The 24,461-nt window shown below is 45.3% G+C and overlaps 1 protein-coding gene across 4 annotated transcripts; it reads right to left on the bottom strand.

Moving 5' to 3' along the window:
• Nucleotides 1–838: 838 nt before the first annotated feature.
• On the bottom strand, nucleotides 839–22,723 carry AK2 (adenylate kinase 2). Of its 4 annotated transcripts, XM_036256854.1 has the most exons (7): nucleotides 22,572–22,720; nucleotides 11,376–11,501; nucleotides 9,827–9,937; nucleotides 9,604–9,698; nucleotides 5,072–5,144; nucleotides 3,714–3,909; nucleotides 839–1,718 (listed from the first exon to the last, which is right to left on the bottom strand). In XM_036256854.1, exons 1-7 carry the CDS (start codon nucleotides 22,668–22,670, stop codon nucleotides 1,714–1,716), a joined length of 705 nt encoding a protein of 234 aa, XP_036112747.1. In that variant the 5' UTR covers nucleotides 22,671–22,720; the 3' UTR covers nucleotides 839–1,713. The 4 variants fall into 4 exon arrangements, with proteins under 4 accessions (XP_036112747.1, XP_036112748.1, XP_036112746.1 ...); XM_036256855.1 differs by lacking the exons at nucleotides 839–1,718; nucleotides 22,572–22,720 and adding an exon at nucleotides 22,016–22,143 and having other exon boundaries at nucleotides 3,531–3,909; XM_036256853.1 differs by lacking the exon at nucleotides 839–1,718 and having other exon boundaries at nucleotides 3,548–3,909; nucleotides 22,572–22,722.
• Nucleotides 22,724–24,461: the final 1,738 nt, after the last annotated feature.

Here is a 24,461-nt window from a genome sequence, read left to right as displayed (position 1 = left end):
ATGAAAAGGCCAGAGCAAGTAAGTCACGTTGTTACTTGAAAATGACTACAGAGGTGGGGAAGTGGTGAGGCAGGAGAGGGAGGAGGCGGCCCAGGGAGCAGGATTAAACATGCCCAGTGACAACTCGGCTTTTCCCCAGAATGAGCCCGAGAGAAGAACCAGCTCCCCTGGTACAGGGAGTGCAGGCACTTCCCAGAAACCTCACCGCGCTGGCAGCCCTTCCAAAGAGCACAAGGGCTTCAGTCCGGACAAACAATTTAAGCTCATTTTTGTCAGGGAAGAAATGTATTTACAAAGAAGCAACCAAGGGTGTTCAAGAGGCACCTGGAAAGGCAGCCAAAAGTCTGGCTTAGGGATTAGAAGCACTGGCTTTCCGGGCTGCAGACCACTGTCCACTCAAGTTATCTAGCCTGGCAGGAAAGTTATTTTTCTGTGTATATTTGGATCCAACTAACACTTATCCCATGTCAGCTGCGTGCCAGGCAAAAAGCTTCTTATAACTTCATTTATTTTGAACAAGCCTGAGAAGGCAGCCTCACAGTCTCTTCAGACAAGAAAAACCGGAGCAGAGTCAATGACGGGCTGGGATTTGCTGTACATCCTGAGCTCCAAGCACAGCGCTGTCTCCGCTGGACCAAGCTGCCTTGTCCTCGGGGTCAAGAAAAGCCTGCATATGAGCTGAAGGTCAAGAGGGTGCAGGCTCATCTTATGAGCACACACTTGGACCTTCCCACCTCCCAGCTTCTAGTGACCACAAGAAAGGGTTTCCAAGCCAGACCCAGAATTCAAAGTCATTTTACTAGCCCGGATCCCCTCAAAAAAAGGTCACAACAGGGGATACAAACTTTTACATACTTTATTGATTTAGGGGCCAAACAAGGCAGCATTTGGCAGTTAAGAAAGGCACCTCATTGAAAATACATCACAGTGCTGTCGAGTGATCCCAGTCACAGGATTTGAGGACAGGAAGGACAATCTTTGGATGATGTTGCTTAGGACTCTTGCTCATTTATTTAAGGTCCCTTCACACATCATGGATGACAGAAGGCAAGAGCATAGGGCTGTGGTACACGCTGGCTGGTTGCTGAGCGCTCACCCGTGGGAGCAGGTGGACTGGGAAGTCAGTGGTAAGCCGGGAAGGGAGTGAGACAGGCCTGCCCCTCTCCCCATGACTCCTGTAAACTTGATTTGCTGAGCCACTGTCCCCATGAGCACACTCCGTATCCCTTTCCAACGTGGAGATGATTTTTTGATCTCAGGGTGTGGGGAACCAGCGTCAGTAGTCAAACCCTCCCTGTCCCAAGCTATAGGACAGACAGGACAACAGTTCGATTTCCTGCATTCCTGGGTGGCAAGCCATGAGGTTCTGAGATAACAGCTGAGGACTCAGGGTACTGGCTATAAAAAATATTGTCACCAGTCCAGAGTAAATGAAAACTTGATTCCTTGGAAATAGCACTGCACCTCCCTATTTCTACTTACATCCTCAATCAGTCTTTAAAAAATTAATTACTCATACTTTTTAAAATTCCTACTACATGTAAAAGAAATCACTACAACACTGTTGCTCTTCCAACATTTTTCTTGAGCCCCTCCCGCTCTTGACTCTCCATCCTTGCCCTGACCACCCCTCCCCTCTGCCCAGCACCTAAAGAGCAGGGATCACGCCGCGGGGTGATGAGCAGTGGTGCAGTCTCGCCTGGCCTTCTGTTACTAGGCTGAAATAGAGAGGAAAACAAGAGAGAACAAAATGGGTTTTTAAAAACCAAGTAAACATCAGAGAAGGCTGGCATGCACGCCCCAGCAACCAAACGCATTAAACACTGGACCTTTCTCTGCCCAGTGAAAGCTCTCATGCTTGCTGAGGTTAAGGCTCCAGAATTAAGTGAAGCAAAAACCGAATCCTAACCACCCTAAAAAGGCATGTGCATCCCCACATCTAGTTTTCACCCGCAGCCCAACTACCACATAAGTGTGGGTGCACATGAGCATGTACATGGCTGGATGGCACGTATTTTTCAGCAAGGGCCATGCACATTCCATTAGCAAAACATTCAAGGACCTCAACTTTGAGGCTAAGTGCCTGCAACTGTCCCCAAAGGGGAGTAGACTCTAAGATTCATGAGGCTACCTCATCCAGACAAGCACCCTGCAGACAGAGCTGACAGTTTTGGTTTCACTCCTTCTCTTTGCCCATTCCCAGAAGTCATGTGCTTCCCAGAAACAACCCACACCACAATGGGTGGAGTTAGTTTACAGCCAGGGAAACAAGGCAGAGGCGAGCCAGCAGACACTCACTTAAACCAGACAAAGAGAGAAGCAAGATGGCCACATACCCACTCCCAGCTTCCAGCAGGCAGAGGACAAGCCCTCTGGTAGTCCCACAGGCAGCAGGGGAGCTCAGGTCAGATGGGCTCTGGGCACTTGAGAGTCACTGCACTGAGTCAGCAGATTACACCAGGGCAGGAGGCATTATTTACTGGAACTGCCCCTGATTTTCTAATGGTTTTTCCAGAGGCTGCTGCTTTTGTGGTCCCTCACAGCAGCTTGTTCATTCATCCATTTGCCACGAATCATACCAGAGACCAAAAGGCACAGCATAGAACCCAGGAAATGCTTTATAGTTGGGGAGCTGAGGTTAGGCATACAAGCTGATTATTGTCATAGATGATTTTATTTTTGGGTGATCTTTTCTTGGGGAGTCTGTAGCCACCATCATCATGAAGTAAGGGGCAAACGATTGAATCTGGAAGGGAGAGGGTTTGAGTTTAAAAGGTATACATCTGATTTGGGCTTCATATCCTGGAAAGCGACTGGGTTTGAATAAATTCTAATCAAAATGAATCCAAGAATAGACTACCTCCAAATCACTGTTTTGTTCATCCTTGGAAACAGAGGCAAATATTAAAAATAAAAACAAAATCCACTTTGGGAAAGTGGACTGGGTGCTCTCAGATGCCCAGGCTGGATGTTCAGAAGACAGTCTGAATTTAAAAGGACCTTTCGTCTGGTTTAATTCTTCGGCCACAATTTGGTTTTCAAATACAGGTCCCAAATGACTCCTACTTTATAGAACCATGGTGCAGATCACAGAAATATTCCAGCTTGGCCTGGCTCTTTCTACAGTGATACTCTCTTCCAGTCATTCTGGAATCTGTAATGTAAGTAACTTCTGACTTCCACTTAGGGGGAAAAAAAGGTCAATGATCCCTGTCCATACATGGACTCCTGTGGCTTTTCACTGTGGGCTAGGAAACAAGCAGAATTCCCTGCCAACAATCTGCCAGCAGGAACTTTGGCCCTGCCTGACTGCACTTGACCCTGGACTTTTAATTAGCTGTTGGAGATAGAATAAATACCAGGGAATTGGGGTATTGGCAGATATCTCAGTTCATTTTAGTCAAAAAATAAAATCAAGAGTATGTCTAAAGAAGTAAACAGCTGATCAAGCAACCTCACCTATAACACAGAAAGTAGGAGAATATACACACATCTATACCCGCCCCCCCCCTCCACAGATGAGATGAGAGTTGCACATACACCAAAGATACATCAAGCAGGTGCTTTTTAATCAGTACATCAAATGATATTCTTGCCTGAGGAAGCTTCCTTCTGCCTGGTCTGCCATTCCCACCCACTCCCTCAACGGAGACAGGAAGAAGAAAGAAACTCCTTTTGGACCCAACATTAGATAAACATCACCAAGTCTTTACATGTGGCTTTGGAGAAGGCTGCTAGGATGCTCGCAAACACGACATCGGGGGTCTGGGATGCGTCAATGGCAGAGTGGATCCCCCGTTTCCTGTAGTACTCCAACAGCGGGGTAGTCTGCGTGTGGTAGGCCTCCAGGCGGATCTTCAAGGCCTTCTCATTATCATCTGATCGGCGGACCAAGGGTTCCCCAGTGACCTGAGAATAGGAAGAGGACAATGGAAGGCCAGGACTGTTAGCAAAGGGTCCTTATCTGATGCCACATGCAGATTTGAGATGCTGTCGGATCCCAAAGTCCACTGGAAGGAAAGACAGACAGTCTAGACCCTTTCCAATCAAGAGCTTTAAAGAACTTCACCACTGCCAGCAACTTGCTCCCAGGAGCAGAGCAACTGGTCTAGAGGTCAGGGAGCCTGAAACAGCAACCGCGAGGGAAGGGGCTTGTGACAGGAAGATGGGCAATGCCTTTCTCTCAGCTTTTGTTCAGGCTGCTCAGGTTCCAACATGACCTTTCTAGGTTCAGAAGCAAGAAGCCTCGACCAGGACAACACACGAAAATCAGATCTGCATTAGCAATCATAATCTTATTTGCCTAAGCATTTTGAGTTTTTACTAGGGTATAGCCATTGACATTCTGAAAGTAGCAAGTGAAGTGTTAAAGAACTCTGAATGGTAGAACTACTAACTTTGTGAAATGTGACTAAATTAGCAGGATGGCGCTGGAACCTGTATGACCTGATGAACTGGTCTCACAGACAAAGGTAAATCCAGGAGATTCTTACTATTGCCTGCACGCTCTAAAACCTATGGAATGGACTATGGCAAATGTTACAGTGAACATGTATGAGGTCCTCCCTTTTACACCTGCAATCAACTGAAGGCTGCCATAAGAATTTGGCACTGTTAATCTAGCCAAAATATTCCGAATCTGTAGGGCACAGGAGAGTCAGCAGAGAGAGTGGACATTCTCCTGAAGCAGACCAACAAACTTCTCTTCAGTACAATCTTCTCCACCCTGGCTCTAATTCTGGGATTCCAAGCAGCCTTCTCCTGATTAGTTGACCATTTAGGTTACCATGATGTCAGAAAGGGGCTGCTCTGGACAGAAGACAGGTACAACTGGGAACTGGGAAGCAGCTGGCACTGGTAGCCCCTCAAAGTCAAGCAATAAACCAGCTGGAGAGACATGGTAGAGATGAGCCATAGCCCATGTGATTTATGTAACAGTAATATTTCTCATGGTTAAGGTAGTAATACTGGTAGAAATAAAGGAAAAATGGAAAAAAACAAAAAACACAACAGAAAAAAGGAAGAAAAGGGAAGGAAAGAAAAGGAAACTTCGTGTCCTGAGTCTACATACGTCATCTTTCATGGGCTCCTTTGGGGGGTTGAACTCCTCGTGGTAGGAACGGCCACTCAGGGGGTGAATCAGCCTGAAAGACAGCAAATGAACACAAGTCAGGTGGCCTGAAAGTATCTCGACAGCAGAAGTCTCCCAGATGACCAGCAGAGACAGAGAAGCTAGATGCAAGGACCTCAACCCAGCAGAGAACCTATCTATAGGATCTCCTGCTTAAGAGGATAACTGGGCTCATGCCTGAGAATGTTTTCTATTTTGACCCAACTTTAAAATGAGTGTCTGGCTGATAAAACTACCTAATTGAGGACTTGAAGGAGGAACTCAAGTGCTGGTCTCACACAGCCATTCACTCTACTTATCCATTTATTCAACAAACATTTCCTAAGTGCCTCGTCCTATTCAGGCCTTAAGCTGAATCCAGGGGCTACAGAGCAGCGAGTCAAGTTCCCTGCTCACCAGCAGTGCTTAATTCAGTGGGGGAGACAAATGTGGAAATAAATTACTACAATAAATCTGGCAATCCTTTACTTATGATTTGTGCAAAATGCTACGGGGAACAGAGGACTGAGAAACTAACCTTATTTTCTAACCTAGTTTGGTTATAAACCCAGAAAGGTGCTATTGGTAAAACATGTCCAATGGATGCAAACACCACCAGATGATGCAGGGCCCATCTGCAATCACATCAATAAGAGGAGCCAGCAACCACTAAGTGGCAAAGTCAAGGCGCTGGGAAAAAGGACTTACTAAACAAGTCACGGAGTAAAGAGCCCAAGAAGAAGCACTTATTTGGCACTGGTAGCTGTGCCCCCTTAGGCAACAAGCCTGTGTTCCTGACTGGGTGACGCCATGCCATAGGAGCTCAGAAACCTAAGGGAAGGAGGCAGGCCAACCATGGCTCAGCAGCCAGGGCCCACTTGCTCAAGTTCGTGTGGCTTTCCAAATCTCTGCCAACCAAGCTCTGCCTATTTAATTGATGGCAGATCTCCTCAAGGTCTATTAGGCCAGAATGTTCCAACATTTTTCAGCTCTTGGCACGCACAGAAGTACAGTACTCAAGGCGCTTGCTCCTCCAGGGGAAGCATGGCCACCCCAGGCCTGCCCAGCTGCTCTGATGGCTGAAGGGATCAGTATCTCAGCTCATTGTCTAGGAAAGTCTGTGTTAGACTATCAAAGCCGCAACTGTGTCAAAAGCGATGCTGTGTTTCAGTGACTGTGTTTTTCAGGGTCAAGGGGTCAATTTATAGTGTATGGTGGTTCATTTACAGCACTGGGGAGGGGGTGAGATTATGGTGGAGCAAATTAGCCACACTGAGTGGGTCTGTGTCTGCAAGCATGTGAGGTGGGGAGGGGCCCTCCTTTATTTCAGCTGTTGGAGGGGTTCATCTAGTGTACCACTGAGAGACTGGGGGGGAGGGGGGGAGGCAGAGGCCCTTTGGGAAAGTGCAGGCATGAGATGTGGATCCATTTCTTCACTTTCTGGAAAGCCCAGGGCACACAGCAGCCAGATGGTAATGAACACAACTCTCCCCTCTCTACTCTCTACATCTCTTGCTCACTCCCACATTCCCTCAGCCCTCCAGTTAGACAACAATGCTCCTTTCCCACTCACAAACATCATTTTAAGAGGAATGCAAGGCTCATTCCTTAAAAGGACAAGGAAAAAAGAAAGCCCAATCTCCAAGTTTTCAAAATGGAATTGGTCTTAAATACTAACCAAAACAGCCCCATGAGTCACCGAGCCTCGCCTGGAGGTGGAGGTGAAGGTACGGAGGGACCAGGGCTGGGATCTGCAGCCACTGATACCCTGAGTGCGACACTGCAGACACCTCCATTCTCATCCACAGAATGGGTTGGTACGAGACATTAGGTTAATGATGCCAGAGGACCAACTGGTAGGATAATTAGGACACTAGAGAGCCAACACTGCATAGGTTAAAACCCCAAAACACCAATCATATTTATTCAAGAAATAAAATAATGACTCATAAAATTATTAGAAGTGATGTCTGCGCTAATTCAGAAGGAATCTACAGCGGGGTCCTTATCATGTCAGATTTAAATAAGATTCACATTAAACTGCGAGTTCCTGACCAGCAGTGGACTAGGAGGCAGAAAGCAGGCTGCCGGTGCCTGCTCTGTCTGACGTGCAGGGGGAATTGGAAAACACCAGTCCGGCTGTCCCATTTCCTCCACTACACCACTCACTTCCAAACCAAGGGAATGAGTCTTCTCTGTTTCGCCCTCTACAGCAATCCTGTACTTGGTTCTTCAGAATCTCTGTTCCCTACCAGCCAACCCCAGTTAAAAGCCTCCATCACTTCACATGTGGGTCAGTCAGGCTGCCAGGTGGGGTTCTTGTCTGTTTCTCCTTTCCCCCAATTTAGTCTGTATGCTAGGACCAAGCTAATGATCTTGGAATGTTGTTTATTGCCACAGTACCTAGTGGCTTAAGGACATGGCATGACTCCTGACTCCGTCACGTCTACCCTCTTCACCTTGGCAGACCTCCCCCATCTAGCCCCCATCCCACCTTCCCAATAGCACTCATTCTACTGCCCAGCCCCCCAGGCCATTCCTCCAACTCTAGACAGACGTCTTGCCACTGTGACAGCTAAAGCCCCTCCCCCACCCCATACGCATTCTGGCCTCTACTCCCTTCTGGGAAAGCCACCAAAATTCTCTCTATCCAGGAAGGTCAAGTTACATTACCCCTCTCCTAGGCAGCCTTCCCTCTCTCCCCGCAGAGTGTCTTCTTGGACTTCCTACTACACTAAACAGCTCAGGTTTCATGTATGGTTTGTGAACACTCTGAGGTCAGAGTTGGGCATCATATTGTTCTACATCCTCTCCTGCTCCCTGCCCCAGAGTCTGGCACTATGCTGAGCACAAAGCAGGCACTCGAGAAGCTGGGCCAACTGAATCGAAGGCCCTCACTGTCACCTAGTACTGTTAACGTCTGCTCTGTGCATCGGGGCCCCAGGCCTGGTGACGTCCCATCCTGTCAATCCTACCGCCACATCAACTTTGTCTACTCTGTACCAGCAGGGATGCAAAGAAAGAAAAGCTCCTGTATTGAAGGAGCCCATGGAATAGCTAGAAACATGAAACCTGGACACTTGGAAAAAATAAATGAATGTAAGATGATCCCACTGTACCTAATACAGCCTCACAGGAAAAGGCCGCTAACACTCACTCTGCTGCCTGTCCCGTGCCTGCCTCTCTCCCGGAAGATGTGGACTGCAGACACATGGAAGCAACGTCTGACCGCACGAGGAAATCACAGTAATACAATTTACAGTAAGAAAACAGTTTTCCTATACTTAAATCACAAACTGTACATGTATTATGATGGTCACAGCATCAATTTAACAGTGAACAACCGGAAGAAACAAATGCCAACAATAAGGGAACGCTTAAGTAATTAATGGTTCACCTGGGAAAAATCACACAGCAATTAAAAAAATGGTCATGGATGTCCAGTTCCATGACATAGAGTGACCTCATTCCTGAGATTCCATTAAATCGACCAAGGAATAAAAAAGCTAAAGCCCACAATAAAAAAGAGGATGGGAGGATCTATCAGTGGCTGAGAGCGTCCAACATACTTCTGGAATGCACAAGCAGACGCTAGAGTGGTTAGTAAAACAGGGCAGAGGTGATCTTTCAGAACAAAGTTGTTCTGATGCAGAAGCATTTCTGTGTTCAAAGTTGACTACAGAGAGAAACAAAAACTTTAAAACAAAACATGCAAAATAATAATAATAATAATAACAGTGGTTGTACCATAAGCAAGTTTTCCTTCATTTTCTAAACTTTGTGTAGATGGTCATATTATTTGTATAATAAAAAGCCTACAGCAAGGTAGAGCAACTCCAACTGAAATCAAATTTTAAAAAGCACTAAAACAGCCCGGCCAGTATGGCTCAGTGGATTGAGTGATGTCCCATGGACTGAGAGGTCCCAGTTCCATTTCCAGTCAGGGCACATGCCTGGTTTCGGGCTTAATCCCCAGTAGGGGGCGTGCAGGAGGCAGACAATGTATGTTTCTCTCGCGTTGATGTTTCTATCTCTCTCTCCCTTCCTCTCTCTCTAAAAAATCGATAGAAACATATTTAAAAAAAAAAAAAAGCACTAAAACAGAGACACGCATGTAAAGAATTTAACATCTCTTAAGCGCCTACTACAAGCAAGGCTCTGAATTATGCACTTTGTGTTATCTAACATGCACGACAGTTCCCCAAACAGGTATTATTAACCCTACTCTAAATATGAAGAAACAGCCTCAGAATGGTTAAGTCACTTGCGCAGAGTCAGCGTAAAAGGCGGCAGGACTGAGATGCTGACTTCAAATCCCTTGCTCTTTCCCCATCCCCATCCCACATTACCACTTCAGCAGATGTCACCAAATAAAACCAATCCATATTAAAACGGCACTAAACTTCATGACCGGGATTAGGCAAGAGTAGTTCCCATGGTCCAATTCATCTCTGAAGAAGAAAGAAAAGAAGGGACCTTCTGGGGACAAATACCTTCCTGTGATTCTCCGGATCAGCAGAGAGTCTGGGATGCGGAATTCAATCACAGAATCAAGCTTCTCTTTCCTCTTCTCCATGAGGTCATCAAGCTGTAAAAGAGTGTGCGTCCCGCCTAAGCTACTAGAGTTTAATCAGCCCCATTTCCCTCAAAGGAATTAAGAGATTAAGGGCCAGAGTTCATTATCATACAGTGGTGATACAAAACCAACCCACTCACCATTTCTGCTTGCCTCACAGTTCGAGGGAAGCCATCTAGCAGAAAACCATTTTTGCAGGGAGGGGTGTCCAAATTCTTCTCAATGAGCTCTACTACCATTTCATCGCTCACCTGGAAGTCAAGAACAAAACAGCCTTGGGTTTAAATCCATGAACAAGGTGCCATTAACCCAACTCCAAGGTCACAAGCCTGCGTCTGTACAGCCGAACTGCTGCAGGAGACAGTGGGGGTCGACCAGAATGCGAAGGCTCCGGCTTTCCCAGTTTCACAATTTTGAATAGGCTCACAGTGAAGTGACCCAGGCCACCCTGGACGTGAGGCAATAGAGAAGTTCACTGCATTGGCAAGATTGGGTTAGAACCAAAGAACTGAGGAGCCAGCCTGACACACCTCTGAGTCTCTCTGAAAACCCCAATGAGGACCCCTCCCAGCTTTCAAAAACTGCTCTTCCTCCTGGGCCTTCTGAGGAAGAGTTCCCTGCCAGTGTTACAGTGAAGGCTGCCCATCTTGGTAGAGCGAATGCTCTTATCTCCCGGGACCAGCTGGGAACTTGGGGACAAAGTATAAGCTCTACAACTAAGTGAAGGCTGGAGATAAGTAATCTCACTGCCACATCCCAACTTTTCCTCAGTACAGGATCTTCTGCCAAGACCCAAAGTCCAGACTATCTACTTTCTGGTTTGAGAAAGCCTCACGGACATGAAGGGAAAGCCAGAAGCCGACAGGCAGGTGGGCGGACAGGCTGGGTACCATTCCGTGCAGGTACTAAACCTCACAGCCTGACAGGAAGCATTAAGTCGGGAATGGAGGCAAAGCCCAGCACCTTCCCTAACCAGCATGCTAAGTAAGGCATAGAAAGACCAGAGGGCCAACCAAAAAAATGACATCCAAAGGTGATTTGCAGAGGTTACATCTCAGAATAACTCAGTTACAATTAAGCTCTGGCACTAATCAAAGAAGATTTAGTAGAAAATAGATTGTATTTGTCCAATCAGATTAACTGGACTAGAAACAAGAAAAAATACGATTACATCTCCCAAACAGGAAGGATCACGTCTATCAAAAGCAATTCCTCTGACGAAGACACAGAGCAGAGTCACAGCAGCCGATTAAAAACACTGTGGCTCCTGGAGTCCTCTCTCTAACAGACGCATCCTTGAGTTCTAGCCTGGGGATGGCAGTTTCATTTTTGGCTCTAAAAATTGGATGGATATATTACAAAATGCACCAGCACAGAGGAACCTCCAGGATACTGTGAATAAAGTAAGTGCCATAAATTCAGAACAAACCAAGTAACCTACTCCTCTAGAAGTTCATAACGTGCCAGTTTGTTCGAACACCCTGGAGCACAGCGCTGTCCAACAGAAACGTTCTACAGTTGTTCTGCTAGCAAACACCAGAAATGGGGCAAGTGAGACCAAAGAACTGAATTTCACATTAAATTGAATTTAAATGTTCAATAGCTCCACATGGCTGGTGGCTACCATATTAGGCAGGGCAGCTCTAGACTAGGAGGAATATCAACATTCACTGGTACCACCAAACCTACCAGTTTCCCGGCATCCATAGTTGCCTTCAGCTTTTTCCCCAGCTCTGAGCCAGAAGCCACCATGGCCCTTAGCATGTCCCCAGTAGCCAGATGGCAGACACAGAAGTTTTTGGCCAACTTGGGTGCCTGTGGATGGGAAAACAAAAACCAAGGTACAGTTACCACTGCAGGCCCTGGAGTCAGACTTCCTGGGTGTGAACCTGGCCCTGGGACTTATTGGCTGTGTGAATTTTGGCAAATGCCCATTTCCTTACCTGTAACAGGGGTAAAAGTACCTAATATTATATTTTAACATATAATGACCATAAGGTTATAGTAAGAATGACATGAGATAATACATGCAAAGCACTTAAAACAGTACGCTTAGCACAGAGGAAGCTGTCATAAATATTAGCTATTATCACTCCTTCCACATTAGTGACACACAAGCCTCAGTTTCCCTATGATAAACGGGAAGAAAAAAAACAGCAGTATCATCCAGCTGGTGTGGCTCAGTGGTTGAGCGTCAATCCATGCACCAAGAGGTCACCAGTTCAATTCCTGGGCAATTCCACATGCCCAGGTTGTGGGCCAAATCCCCAGTGGGGAGCATGCATGAGGCGGCCAATTGATGTTCTCTCTCATCAATGTTTCTATCTCTCTCTCCCTCTCCCTTCCTCTTTCTCTAAAATCAATAAAGAAAAAATATTTAGAAAAAACAAAAAACCCCAGCAGTATCAATACTTCATATGGTTGCTGTGATGTTTAAGTGAGTTCATGTATACAAAGCACAATGCCTGGCATGTAATGTGTTGAATGGACATCTGCCACAGGACTGAATGTGTGATTATCCAGTGCTGTGGCCACTGGCCTGAGAGGCAAGGTGAAGAACTCAGGTTTCCCGCAGGCAGACTAGGTAGCTGCGTTATCTTGGCCAAATCACTAACCTCTCAGAGGCTTGGTTTCCTCATCTGTTTAAAATGAAGGCAAAAAGGCTCCACCAAGGAAGGTAGCTGTGAGGATCAGATGAGATACATACGAAGGGCACTCGGCGAACAGTAAGCACTTATATTACTTGTAGGAGGCAGTACAGCCTTCAAAGAGCATGGGCTTGACAGTGAAACTGCCTGGGTTTCAGACTTCAGGTCTACCGATGACTAGAGAGGCATGTGTCTTAAGAAAAATTATATCACCTTTGTAAGTTTCAAATTTCCTCTAAGTAAAATGGAGACGGTTGATGAGATTATAAAGAATCAGCATACGCAGGACCAGGCACATAGTAAGTGCTCAGTGAACATTAGCTGTTACTAGAACCCCTGCCCTAAATCCATATTCATTCATACAGAAATGAATTTATTTATCCATCACACTGATGGCTCATCTAAGAACCCTCTTGGGATTTAGGGAAACTGACAAATAGGAGACAGAGATCCTGTCCTCTATGAGCTCATAGTTTGGTGGATTATATCTCAGAACAAAGACTAGAACAAGAAGAGACCCTGAACAGTTCAGCATTGGTTTTGTAATGGCAACCCCCACCTTCAAAACAAACAAAAAACCTTCAGAACTCCTGAGGAACAGAATCAGTTCAAGAAGCTTAATACTTAGCTTTCCGGCTCACTAGTTTTATTAAAAAAGTACAGTTGGATTCTTGTTCAAACCAGTTCATTGGGAGTTTTCTTAGGTGCACACAATAAAAACAGATGGGGCCCAACACAGCAAATTCTGATTTGTTGTTCATGGACAGATTCAGTTCAGGCAAAGAAATTATTTCATAGCAAAACAGCCCAGATGAGAAGGCATTAAAACTCCGGAAAACCAAAGGTCGTCAGGACCCTTTGGCAATGGTAAACCTTCCAGTCCTCCACACTGGCCCAGTGGCCACATACCCAGAGAACTGTGCTTTTCTGCCAATCTTTCTCCTTGGTTGTTGAAATTAACTTGGTGAAATTTTGGAGGTCAGGCTTGTTCAAGGGGAAAGGCTGACCAAAACACCAGAAAAGTGCTGTTAACAGCACGGAACCTATTTATATCGCCCTCCCCAAACTACAGGACTCTTCTGTGCTGTTCCAGGTGACTGGATTCCACAGCTACGCGGAAGAACGCTCCAACAGGGAAGAAGGGCATGGCAGAACACTAACTTCATTCACTGCTGGCTGCAAGGGAGTCCCAGTGACAGGCTGCAAAAAGTTCGGACTTTGAAGTCAGGCAGATTTGCACATGAATCCTATTGGGTGCTTTAATTCAATAGCTGTGTGACCTTGGGCTAGTCACTTAACTTCTCAGAATCTCAGTTTCCTCACCAAATAGGATAAAGGGATAAGTCTACTTCTTAAGGCTGTTGTGAGGATAAAATGAAATAAATTACCCAAAACATCGACACATAGTAGGCACTCAATAAACAAAAGACCTTTCGTGGTCTTTCTTTTTTGCATTACTAGTTACTTGCACACTACAGAAGAAGCTTGATGAAATAACTGTACTATATTCCCCTCACACTTTAAGCTCCAGGGCAGTGGTTTTCAACCTTCCTAATGCCGCAACCCTTTAATATAGTTCTTCATGTTGTGGTGACCCCCAACCATAAAATTATTTTTGTTGCTACTTCATAACTGTAATTTTGCTACTGTTATGAATCGCCATAGGAAATATGTGTTTTCTGATGGTCTTGGGCAACCCAGAGGTTAAGAACCACTGCTCTAGGGCAATGCTTCCACTCCTCCAAATCACGGGGAGGGGGGGGGGATGCTTTTAAAATGCAGATTCGATTCCACAGTATGGGGCCTGAGAACCTGTATTTTTCCAAACCCTCACCTGAGGACATTTTTTCCACTGATTTTCAGATAGAGCGAGAGGGAGGGAATGGAAGAGGGAGGGAAAGTGAGAGAGAAAGAGAGAAAATGCATGCACGAGCCGGGGATCTCACAACTGAGGTACATGACCATGACCAGAATTGAACCCATGACTCTTTGGTCCTTGGGCCAATGCTCTACCCGCTGAGCAAAACTGGCCAGGGCGAGAACCTGAACTTTTTCTTTTTTAATCCTCACCCAAGAACATTTTTCCATTTTTGTTCAGAGAGAGAAAGAGAAACATCAATGTGAAAGGGACACATCGAGTGGTTGCCTCCTGCACAACTCTGACCAGGGCTGGGGACAAACCACAACCGAGGTACATGCCCTTGGCTGGAACCGAACCCATGACTCCTTGGTCCACGGGCTGATGCTCTAACCACTGGGTCAAACCGGCCAGGGCAGAACCTGCATTTTATTTATTTTTTTATCCTCACCCAAGGACATTTTTCCATTTTTTGTTCAGATAGAGTGGGAGGGAGAGAGAGGAGAGAGAGAGAAACATCGACGTGAAAGGGACACATCGAGTGGCTGTCACCTGCTCGACCAATCAGGGCCGGGGACGAACTGCAACCGAGGTACACGCCCTTAGTGGGAACCGAGCCTGGGTCTCTCTGGACTGCAGGCTGACGCTTTAACTGCTGAGCCAAACCGGACAGGGCAGAACCTGCATTTTTAACAAGCTTCCAGGCCTGGCCCCTGGACATACTGTTGCTGCTGAAGCTCTGAGCCACTGTGTCTCACTAGCCACTGACCATTGCTAAGTCTGAGAAATAGGCTCTATAAGAGGAAATTGGATGGACTTTTTTGAGGGGTGAAGTAAGAATGGCTAAAACCAATGGGGAGACAGCAAGCTGGATTTAGTGTTCTCAAACTTCAGTGTGTTATCATGATCATCTGGGGCACTTGATAAAAATACACCAGGCCCTCCCTCAGTTTATGACTGAGTGGTGCTCAGGAAGGGCTCTGGGGTGCTGATGCGCAGTCTGCAAAGCCCTGGGACTGTGGGGGCAAGACTGGGCTTTGTAGTGGTGCAGCTGTGGGGTGGAAACATCACCTTGAACAAGTTATGCAGCCTTAAAGCCTCAGTTTCTTAATCCCTTGAGTATAGACAACCAAGTCCGTTTTCCAAGCTGTTGTGGGGATGTAATAAGATTATATATGCAAAAGTGTCCAGCATAGTGCCTGGCATTAGGGGAAATAAAGGGAAGCTATCAGTTGTTTAGATTTGATTTAAACTCAAACTCACTTGTTTTCTCACCTCGAAAACATCTTTCGGCATCTAGTCTTCCCAGCTCCCATCTCTAATGTTCCTGCATATGTAGCTAGAATCATTTCCTAAAATACTACTGGAAATGTTATCTCCTCCTCTCCCCCCAACACATACATTCAGGAGCCTTCAACATCTCCCCAGTGCAATGGGGAAGTCCAAATATCTTAGCCTAGCAATCAGTGTCCTCCACAATCAACCCTCTAAACCCCTCAAGCTCTTCAAACTTACCTCCACAAGTCCTTCTGTACACCCTGCACCTCTACAAACAGCTGCTCTATGTGTAATTCCCAAAGACATAAAATAAATCTCTCCATGGACCAGCTCAAAGCTCCTCTCTGTATAGGAATGTCCGCTCCCTTCCCCCTACTGGTCTAAGCTCTACCCCTCCCTGTAGTCAAATTCTGAGCTTATCTCTCCCACCCAATTATCCCTTCTTCCTCCAAGGAGAAAGTCATCAGTATCAGCTAACTCTGAGTGTTTGCAACATGCCAAAAAATTTTTCCATGTGTTATTTTAAGGTATGTAGTATCCATAATACATAAATCCATGAGGTAGGATATATATATATATATATATTTTTTGTTAATCCTCACCTGAAGGCATTTTTCCATTGATTTTTAGATAGAGTGGGGGGGGGGCGGGAGAAACAACTATGTGAGAGACACATTGATTGGTTGCCTCCCGCACAACCCCGACCAGAGCCGAGGATTGAATCTGCAACCTAGGTTTATATGCCCTTGACCAGGAATCAAACTTAGGACCCTTTGATCTATGGACCAATGCTCCAACCACTGAACCAAAACGGCCAGGGTGGCGTAGGAACTATTTTTATCTGCATTTTACAAATGAAATTCAGAGGCTAAGTTGCCCAAGATCACATAGCTGGTAACAGAGCTAGCTTCAGGACTGTTGAGCCCCAGCTCTTCACCATACCATATGGCAGTGATTTTCAACTGTTTTCATCTCATGGCACACATAAAATTGCTAAAATTCTGCAGCACACCAAAAAATGTGTAATATTTTTTGCTGATCTGACATTTACTTCATTCATACCGGACAGCTCTTGTTGCATTGGCTGTCATTTTTTATATGACAATCTAAGGCAGCGGTTCTCAACCTGTGGGTCGCGATCCCTTTGGGGGTCAAACAACCCTTTCACAGGGGTCGCCTAAGATCATCGGAGAACACATATTTCTGATGGCAATTCATAACAGTAGCAAAATTACAGTTATGAAGTAGCAACAAAAATAATTTTATGGTTGGCGGTCACCACAACATGAGGAACTGTATTAAAGGGTCGCGGCATTAGGAAGGTTGAGAACCACTAAAGATTCTAAGGGAAAAGAGGTTAGTACCCCTGACTAAATAGTCAGGTATTGCATATTTTAAAAATCCTTGCAGCACACGGATTGAAAGTTGCTGCTATATGGCTTTGTTAAATAACAACCCAGAGCCTTAGTGACTGTCCTTGGGAAATGTGTGTGTATGTGACTGCAACAGAGCACAGGAGGACTTCACAGTGCCAGCAATGTTCTGTTTCCCAATATGGGTGTAAGCTACACAAATGTGTTCATGCTGTAAATTTTCATCGAGCTGCTTGCTTATGATACTTGCACTCGTCTCTACATAATTCTTCAATGAAAGAGTTTTTAAAAAGCATAGAAACTTGTGTTTGAATTTCAGCTCTGCCTCTAAACTTACCATGTAACCTTAGGCCAGAGATTCTTTTAGACTGTCTCCTCATCTATAACTTTGGAATATTATTACCAAAATCACTGGGTGGGTGGGAGGAAGGACAGAAGACTGTCAACAAATTATAGTTCTTGATCTAATCCTGAACTACCCTAGCATGTGTCAGACACCCATCTGCCACTTCCCACGATACTCTGCACTAGCATGTCTTGTTTGCATGTGTATTCATTTCTGCCCCATACCTAGATTAATAGCAATAATGTAAAACAGTCATTCTGCTACTCAAGAAATCAGTCTGAGTTCAAATCCTGCCTTGGCTACTTTATGTGCATGCTGGGGCAAGATATAGCCTCTGGGCTTCAGTTTACCAGTAAAAAGGCATGGATAACGGGACCTACCTCCTAGGGTTGTAGGCTTAAATAAGAGGACATATGTAAAGTCTTTGGCTGGGGGTCTGTTACATAATTGAGCAAAGGGTGACTATTTTGCATATCACACCCCACTCTTCAAGGGCAAGGGCTGCTCTCTGCATCTCCAGCACTGAACTTACCAACAAAACATGCATACGGTAGGAGAAAAATCGAACCCAGGGCAGCAGATAGTGCAGAAAAAGCAGGAGCCATTTGAGTACAAGATCTGCGTTACTTGCAATGTAACCTAGAGAACAAGCTCTTTGAACTTGTTTATCTAACTGTAAAAGGGGGAATGAGAGTGTGGGTCCCACAAAGTTGTTTTGAGTGTCACTGCATTGACATAACAGACAGAGCCTGACCTGCAAGATGACAGCTAACTGCCTAAGTGTGCCTGGCCTTGAATTGGTATAGATTGGACACATGAAAGAAAACATGAAGAGGGGCTGGCAAAGAAAACACAAAAGCACACCTATGTTTTGGCCACACTGTAGGAATATCCAACTGCAAAAGGGAGACAGGGAAGTAAGGTCATTTAAATAAAATAATAAACGCACATATTCTAGATGTTTTCAGTATGCTGACAAAAAAACCAGGTGGTTTAAAAATGTTTAACTAGCCCTAGCCTATTTGGCTCAGCGGTTAGAGCATTGGACCGTAGACCAATGAGTCACGGGTTCAATTCCAGTCAAGGGCACGTACCTTGGCTGTGGTTCATTCCCGGTCCTGATCCGGTCGTGAGGGAGGCAGCTAGTCGATGTGTCTCTCTCACATTGATGTTTCTCTTCCTCTCTCTCCCTCTCTCTCTTATGATAAATAGAAAAAATATCCTTGGGTGAGGATAAAAATTAAATAAATAAATAAATAAAATATTTAACTAAACATTTTTAGTTAAAAACGAGAAGTTTTAATAGAAAACAGTCTTAATTTCAGTCGCACCAACATAAAATACTGAGTTATGCAGGTATAAAAAGGCAGACTAGTGGGAAAAAACAAACATTACTGAGCAGGTACTAGGCACAAACCTAGGTTAGGGATTTTATATCAAAGACTCAAACATTTACCCATTGGGGCCAGGCAGGCAATGCAAATGAATGAAGTAGGTCAAATGTAAGCAACAGGCAGCAAAGAAGGCTATGAAGGGGACAGGAGAGCACATGAGCCATCCAAAGTGGCCTCACCACACAACTGCCTGCCAGCCAGAATGGAGGCCAAGAGCCACTAGGTCGGACTTCTCAAGAGAAAACAGAGTTCTGGATTTTTAAGCGAAATTTCCCAACTGAAAACTCTGTGCGGTCAACTTATTATTATTTTATTATTAATTTTAGAAAGAGGAAGGGAGAGACAGAGACAGACAGACATCAATGTGAAAGAGAAACATCAATTGGCTGCCTCCTGCACACTCCCCTACAGGGAATCAAACCCACAACATGGGCATGTGCCCTGACCAGGAATCAAACCTGCTACCTTCTGCCATATGGGACAGTGCTCCAACCAACTGAACCACACTGGCCAGGGCTCAACTTATTATTTTGAAAGCTGACAAATAAAAGAAACAAATAAGAGTTCTGGCCAGGTAGCTCAGATAGAGCGTTTTTCTGATATGCCATGGTTGCGGGTTCCATCTCCGATCAGGGCACATACAAGCAGCTGCCAAGTGGAAGAACAAAGGGATGTTTCTCTCTCTTTCTAAAAATCAATAAATAAAAAGGGGGGGGGGACTAGGGGACATCTGTAATACTCTCAACAATAAAAATAATTTTTTTTTTTTAATTCTCACCCGAGGACATTTTTCCATTTTTTACTCAGATAGAGTGGGAAGGAGAGAGAGGAAGAGAGAGAAACATTGATGTGAAAGGAACACATTGAGTGGCCGCCACCCACACGACCCAACCAGGGCCAGGGACAAACTGCAGCCAAGGTACATGCCCTTAGCGGGAACCGAACCTGGGTCTCTGTGGACCGCAGGCTGACGCTCTAACCGCTGAGCCAAACCGGCCAGGGCAATAAAAATAAATTTAAAAAAAAGGAACATATCAAGCATTTATCCTGTCTTTTTTTTTTAAATCCTCACCTGAGAACATTTTTCGATATTTTGTTCAGATAGAGTGGGAGGGAGAGAGAGAGAGAGAAACATCAATGTGAAAGGGACACATCGAGTGGTTGCCACCTGCACGACCCAACCAGGGCCAGGGACAAACTGCAACCGAGGCACGTGCCCTTAGTGGGAACTGAACCCAGGTCTCTCTGGACCGTACGCCAATGCTGTAACCGCTGAGCCAAACTGGCCAGGGTTATCCCGTCTTTTCTATACAAACCATACCAAATAGCAGATGAAAAGTTTCTCTTTATAGAAATATTTCAGCAAATAAAACAAAAAGAGAATGATATAATTAGAATACCACCATTTTGCCACCCACATAAATTTAGGGACCAGGCACTGACCATCAGAGACAAGCAGACCTGTCGTGCCCCCTAATGGACAGCACTGCACCACCTGTGACATGGGTGGGCCACAAAATTGAACTCAGGTATGTTACGTGTATAAGCAAACTTCCAACTTACAAGAAATAGAGAAGAAAGGAGAAGGTGTTAAATACACCATGGAGATACAATAAAAAATTCCCAGAAAGAGAGACACTCCCAGGACCCAGTTTCTCCCCCACAAAAAACTGCAAGAAAAAAAAAGCTAGGAGAAAAGCTGTAAATTAAGACAATGACCACATTTGTGAGACAAAGGGAAATGTATACATTGACTACTATTAAAAATTGTCAATTATTTTAGGGGATATTGTGCTTGTTTACAAAAAATAATTTCTTTTAGAGATACACACTGAAATATTTACAAGTGAAACGTTACACTGTTTGGGTGCTGCTTTACAATAATTGGTAAAGGAAGAGTGAATGAGGAAGGAATGGCCACCAGCTGATGGATAGGGGCTCATTAAAACATCCTGTCTTCTTTTGTGTGTTCAAACTCTTCATAATAAAGTTAGGGAGCATAGGCAGCCTAAATGCTGCTGTAGGGTGCCACTCTGCAACCTCTGATTTATGAACACTTTTTTTTTTTAACCTATAAAACTACAACCACCAGTATTCCTATTGTTCTAATTATGAAAAGCTGCATAGAGGTTAAGTGACTTGTATAAATCTTATCCTTTCTTCAAGTCCAGCTCTAATTACATCTCCTCTATTTCTACAAAGCCTCTAACCAACTCCCACCATATCTGCACCCTTATAAATCACCTCATAATTCTCTTCAAATCTTTTGGACTACATCACCCTTTATACTGAAATATATCTAGGTTGGGAGGGTGGGGAGATGTGCTACTAAGATGGGGGAGTCAACAATTATTGAACACCTACTATGTGCCAGGTTGTCATCGAGGTACCTCCAAGTGCTTTACACACATATATATTATCTTCCAAGATCCTTGTGAACTTTTGATCTACATGGGCATTCTTTATCTGAATTAGTAACGTAGTAAGGTAGGGGACTACCTTACCCTGAATGAGTATGGTAGGGGACCTATTTTTCAGATGAGAACACTGGAGCTTGGAAATTACAAAGTTTGCTAGACTATAAAGCCATTGTCTCAGCACTGGGATGGGTTGTCCATTACATATTAACTTTAATATGAACTAAGACCAAAAAAAAAGTGCCTTTGAGCTACCCTGTTTATACTCACAGCAAAAATCTGCAGAGTCTAAAGCTGCAGGTTACCCAATAACTGAGGGTAGCAGCAACAGGAAAGAGGAGACTTCAGTGTTACTAAGGACAGGGGGATTAGGTAACAGAGAGCTCCATGGATGAATCAGCTCTGGCCAAAGAGAAAAAATGGGTAAGTGGGTCCTTCTTGACCTATTACCCAGAGCTAAAAAGCAAAATCACAGGAATGAAAGGAATCTCCCAGATGTCCCTGTTCATCAACCACATGAATCTGTATCCATCCATTTCCAGTAACCCCATCAAGTGCCAAGTAATGTGCTGGGGGCCCAAGCATGAGTAAGACAAGATGGTCTGTTTGCCCAGACTTGCAATCTTTGCAAGTGTAGGGAGAGAAGAGTGGGCACAGAGCAGTCCCCAGAACCCCACTCATTTAGTAGCTCAGACTTTCAGGAATCCCCTCTTTAGAATCTAACAAGCAAGTGCCTGGGGCGGGAGTGGAGGTGAGGTGGGTAATGCCAGGAATAGATGATAATCCAACCTGTGGGCTTCCAAATCCAGAATGAGATTATACATCCTAACCTTAATCTATGGGCCCATTCCATCCAAGTGAGGCCCCACAGTCTGCTAGGGCAGAAGGTAACGTCAGACTCCAATTACTTGGGCCCCATGGTTCCAACTTGGAGCCTCTTGAGGTTCCAGGCTCCATTAAGTCAATTTTGCTAACTTGGGAAAGCCATCTGACCCTCTCTGGGTTGTTTTCTTACCTGTAGATAGAGGTACTCTCTCCCATTCCCCCAGCTTAACTGGTTCACGCAGGTCTTACTTCTCTTCCTTAGCAGTATTACTCCCACTCTGCCCCAAGTGTTGGAGATGCTCCGCCACCTTCAATCATTAATTATGATAAGAAACGTTCCCCTACCCCGAGTGCCTGGAACGTAACCCTGGGCAGTTCACTCCCAAATAGCAGGGAATCTGGGGTCCCTGCCACCACTCAGCCTGTAATGTATAAAAACGTCTCAGCCCAGGGCTCACCCTACCCTTCAAAACAGCTCAGCTTCTAACTCCTTAACAGATCTAATCAGTCCTTTGGTCTTCTAACACGACACCTGAAGCGTGGATCGTTCAAAAACTCTAATCCTAACTCACACTTCCCCGACCCCCACTTTGGACCCTCCCCCAGACGCCTTGCCAGAACCTAGACGCGGGTCAGGGCACCCCTGGACTCAGCCCGCGGCCCCGCTCTGGGGCGATCTGGACCTCCAGCTGCCCTGACCTTGGGGTTCCATGGGCTCCGCCGTCAAGCCCGGCCCTGTAGCTCACCTGGGTACCCTTGCCGGCCCCGGGCGGTCCCAGTAGGACAGCCCGGATGCCTTTCGGACTCTCTGGGGCCGGTTCGGCCGCGGGAACGTTGGGAGCCATGGCCGCGGAAACCTCCCACTGCTCACCCGGCCTGCACACCTCTCAGGTCCAGCGCTTCCAGGCCAGCGCGCCACGCACGCACGCACGGCCCGCTCGCCGCTCACACTGGTCCGTCGCCACGTCTGTCAGTCCCATTTTCCCGCCCCTGAGCGCGACGGACACTTTAACTTACCAACCACGCGGCGGGAGTAAGGAAGGGGTGGGCCATCATAAACTGAAGGGGGGTGGGGCTCGCGGCGGGTGTGCGGATTGGGCGGGAAAAGGTGAAGCAAGACAAGAGGGCCTCTGGGAGTTCTAGTTGGACTTTTTGACAGTTAATGACACCGGCAACTCCCATGATTCCTTTGAAATTGCCCATGGATGTGAAAATGGGTGAAATCAGTTTTAGAAGACAAATTGGCAATATGTAACAAATATTTTTTGGTCCGGCAATTCCACTTCCAGGGACTTAAAGGACATAATCAAGGATTTGTGTAAAGACTTGTGTAACAAAGATATTAATTGTAGCAGTTATAACAACTCAAAAGCCCCAAACAAACAAACAAACAAACAAACCAAAAAACAAAAGGTAATATCCCAAATGTTCAACAATAAGAGGTTGGTTAAATATATGGTAACAAATTTGTATACTGGAATCTTCTGCCCTACCCAAGATATTTAATCAAATGGGAAGATGTTTGTCAAACAGGATACAAAATTGCAGTTATAACAAAACCCCAATTTTGTTTGATAGTTATGGTCTCTGTTTAGTGTCATTACATGAGCTTCTCCTCTTCTTAGTGCATTTTTATATTTTCAAAAAGTTCTATAATAAATTCTATAATAAACATATTATTATATTTTTTTATCCTCACCGGAGGACATTTTTCCATATTTTGTTCAGATAGAGTGGGAGAGAGAGAGAGAGAGAAACATCGACGTGAAAGAGACACATCGAGTGGTTGCCTCCTGCAACCAAGGTACGTGCCCCCAGCTCTCTCTGGACCGCAGGCTGACGCTCTAACCGCTGAGCCAAACAGGCCAGGGCAACATATTATTTTTATAATAAGAAAACGACCTTTGTAAGTCAGGAAAAGGTAGTTTTTCTCAAAAAAGATGACCATTCTTGGACGGGGAAATTATTTCTACAGATTTTTGGTGTAAGTTTCATCCACAGCCCCTATGAAGCAACCTCTGAAACTCTGGTAAGACCAGCCCCAAAGGCCCCTTTGGACCTCTAGTCCAGAGTGTGATGATGAAACAGTTATGTTTCCCCACAGGCTCATAGTAAATCATTTTCCACATCCTGGTAATTAACTTGGTCTCTTCTATTTTACCTCACAAAAGAAGTTAACATTCATTCCTCATCTCCACACTGTACTTCTATAAGGTGCCTGCCCTGGAAAGGGACAGGACTTGTTATGCCCATTTTTCAGGAAGATATGCAGCGACCAGCCCAAAGCCACACAGAAACAGTCATTAGACTGGAATGACAAGGCAATGCCCCAGCGAGCACAAGGTTCATGGGGGTGGGGGTGGGAAAGCAAGTATATATTCTCTGGAGGAAGCTTCTAAGTGGCCAACATTCACTTCAATCCAAGAAGACCAGAGTTTATCCAGGTTTGCTTAGGGCACCTGGAAAAGGGCATGGGGCATCCTTCTGTTTCTACCAGCAGTCCCTACAGTGATGCTGATCAGGCTGGACACCCCACTCAGGAGGAAAAGCAACTAAGACTACACATTAATACATAAAATATAAGGTTTATTTATTCAATTTTAAAACATGTTCTAGGCTTTGGGGCATACTAAGGA

Source organism: Molossus molossus, unplaced genomic scaffold (genome assembly GCF_014108415.1).
Source record: "Molossus molossus isolate mMolMol1 unplaced genomic scaffold, mMolMol1.p scaffold_m16_p_12, whole genome shotgun sequence".
In the NCBI taxonomy this organism is placed as follows: Eukaryota; Metazoa; Chordata; class Mammalia; order Chiroptera; family Molossidae; genus Molossus; species Molossus molossus.
The sequence above is the reverse complement of the archived record's forward strand: the minus strand, read 5'-3'. Positions and strand labels throughout refer to the sequence as shown.

What these genes read in the sequence shown, in the direction of transcription:
- AK2 (XM_036256853.1), bottom strand. Translation starts at nt 22,670, where the DNA reads ATGGCTCCCAACGTTCCCGCGGCCGAACCGGCCCCAGAGAGTCCGAAA. An exon ending in ATCCGGAGAATCACAGGAAG is followed by an intron (nt 5,145 to 9,603) that starts GTATTTGTCCCC and finishes GCTGTCTTTCAG; the next exon opens with GCTGATTCACCCCCTGAGTG. An exon ending in AGGAGCCCATGAAAGATGAC is followed by an intron (nt 3,910 to 5,071) that starts GTATGTAGACTC and finishes TCCTATTCTCAG; the next exon opens with GTCACTGGGGAACCCTTGGT.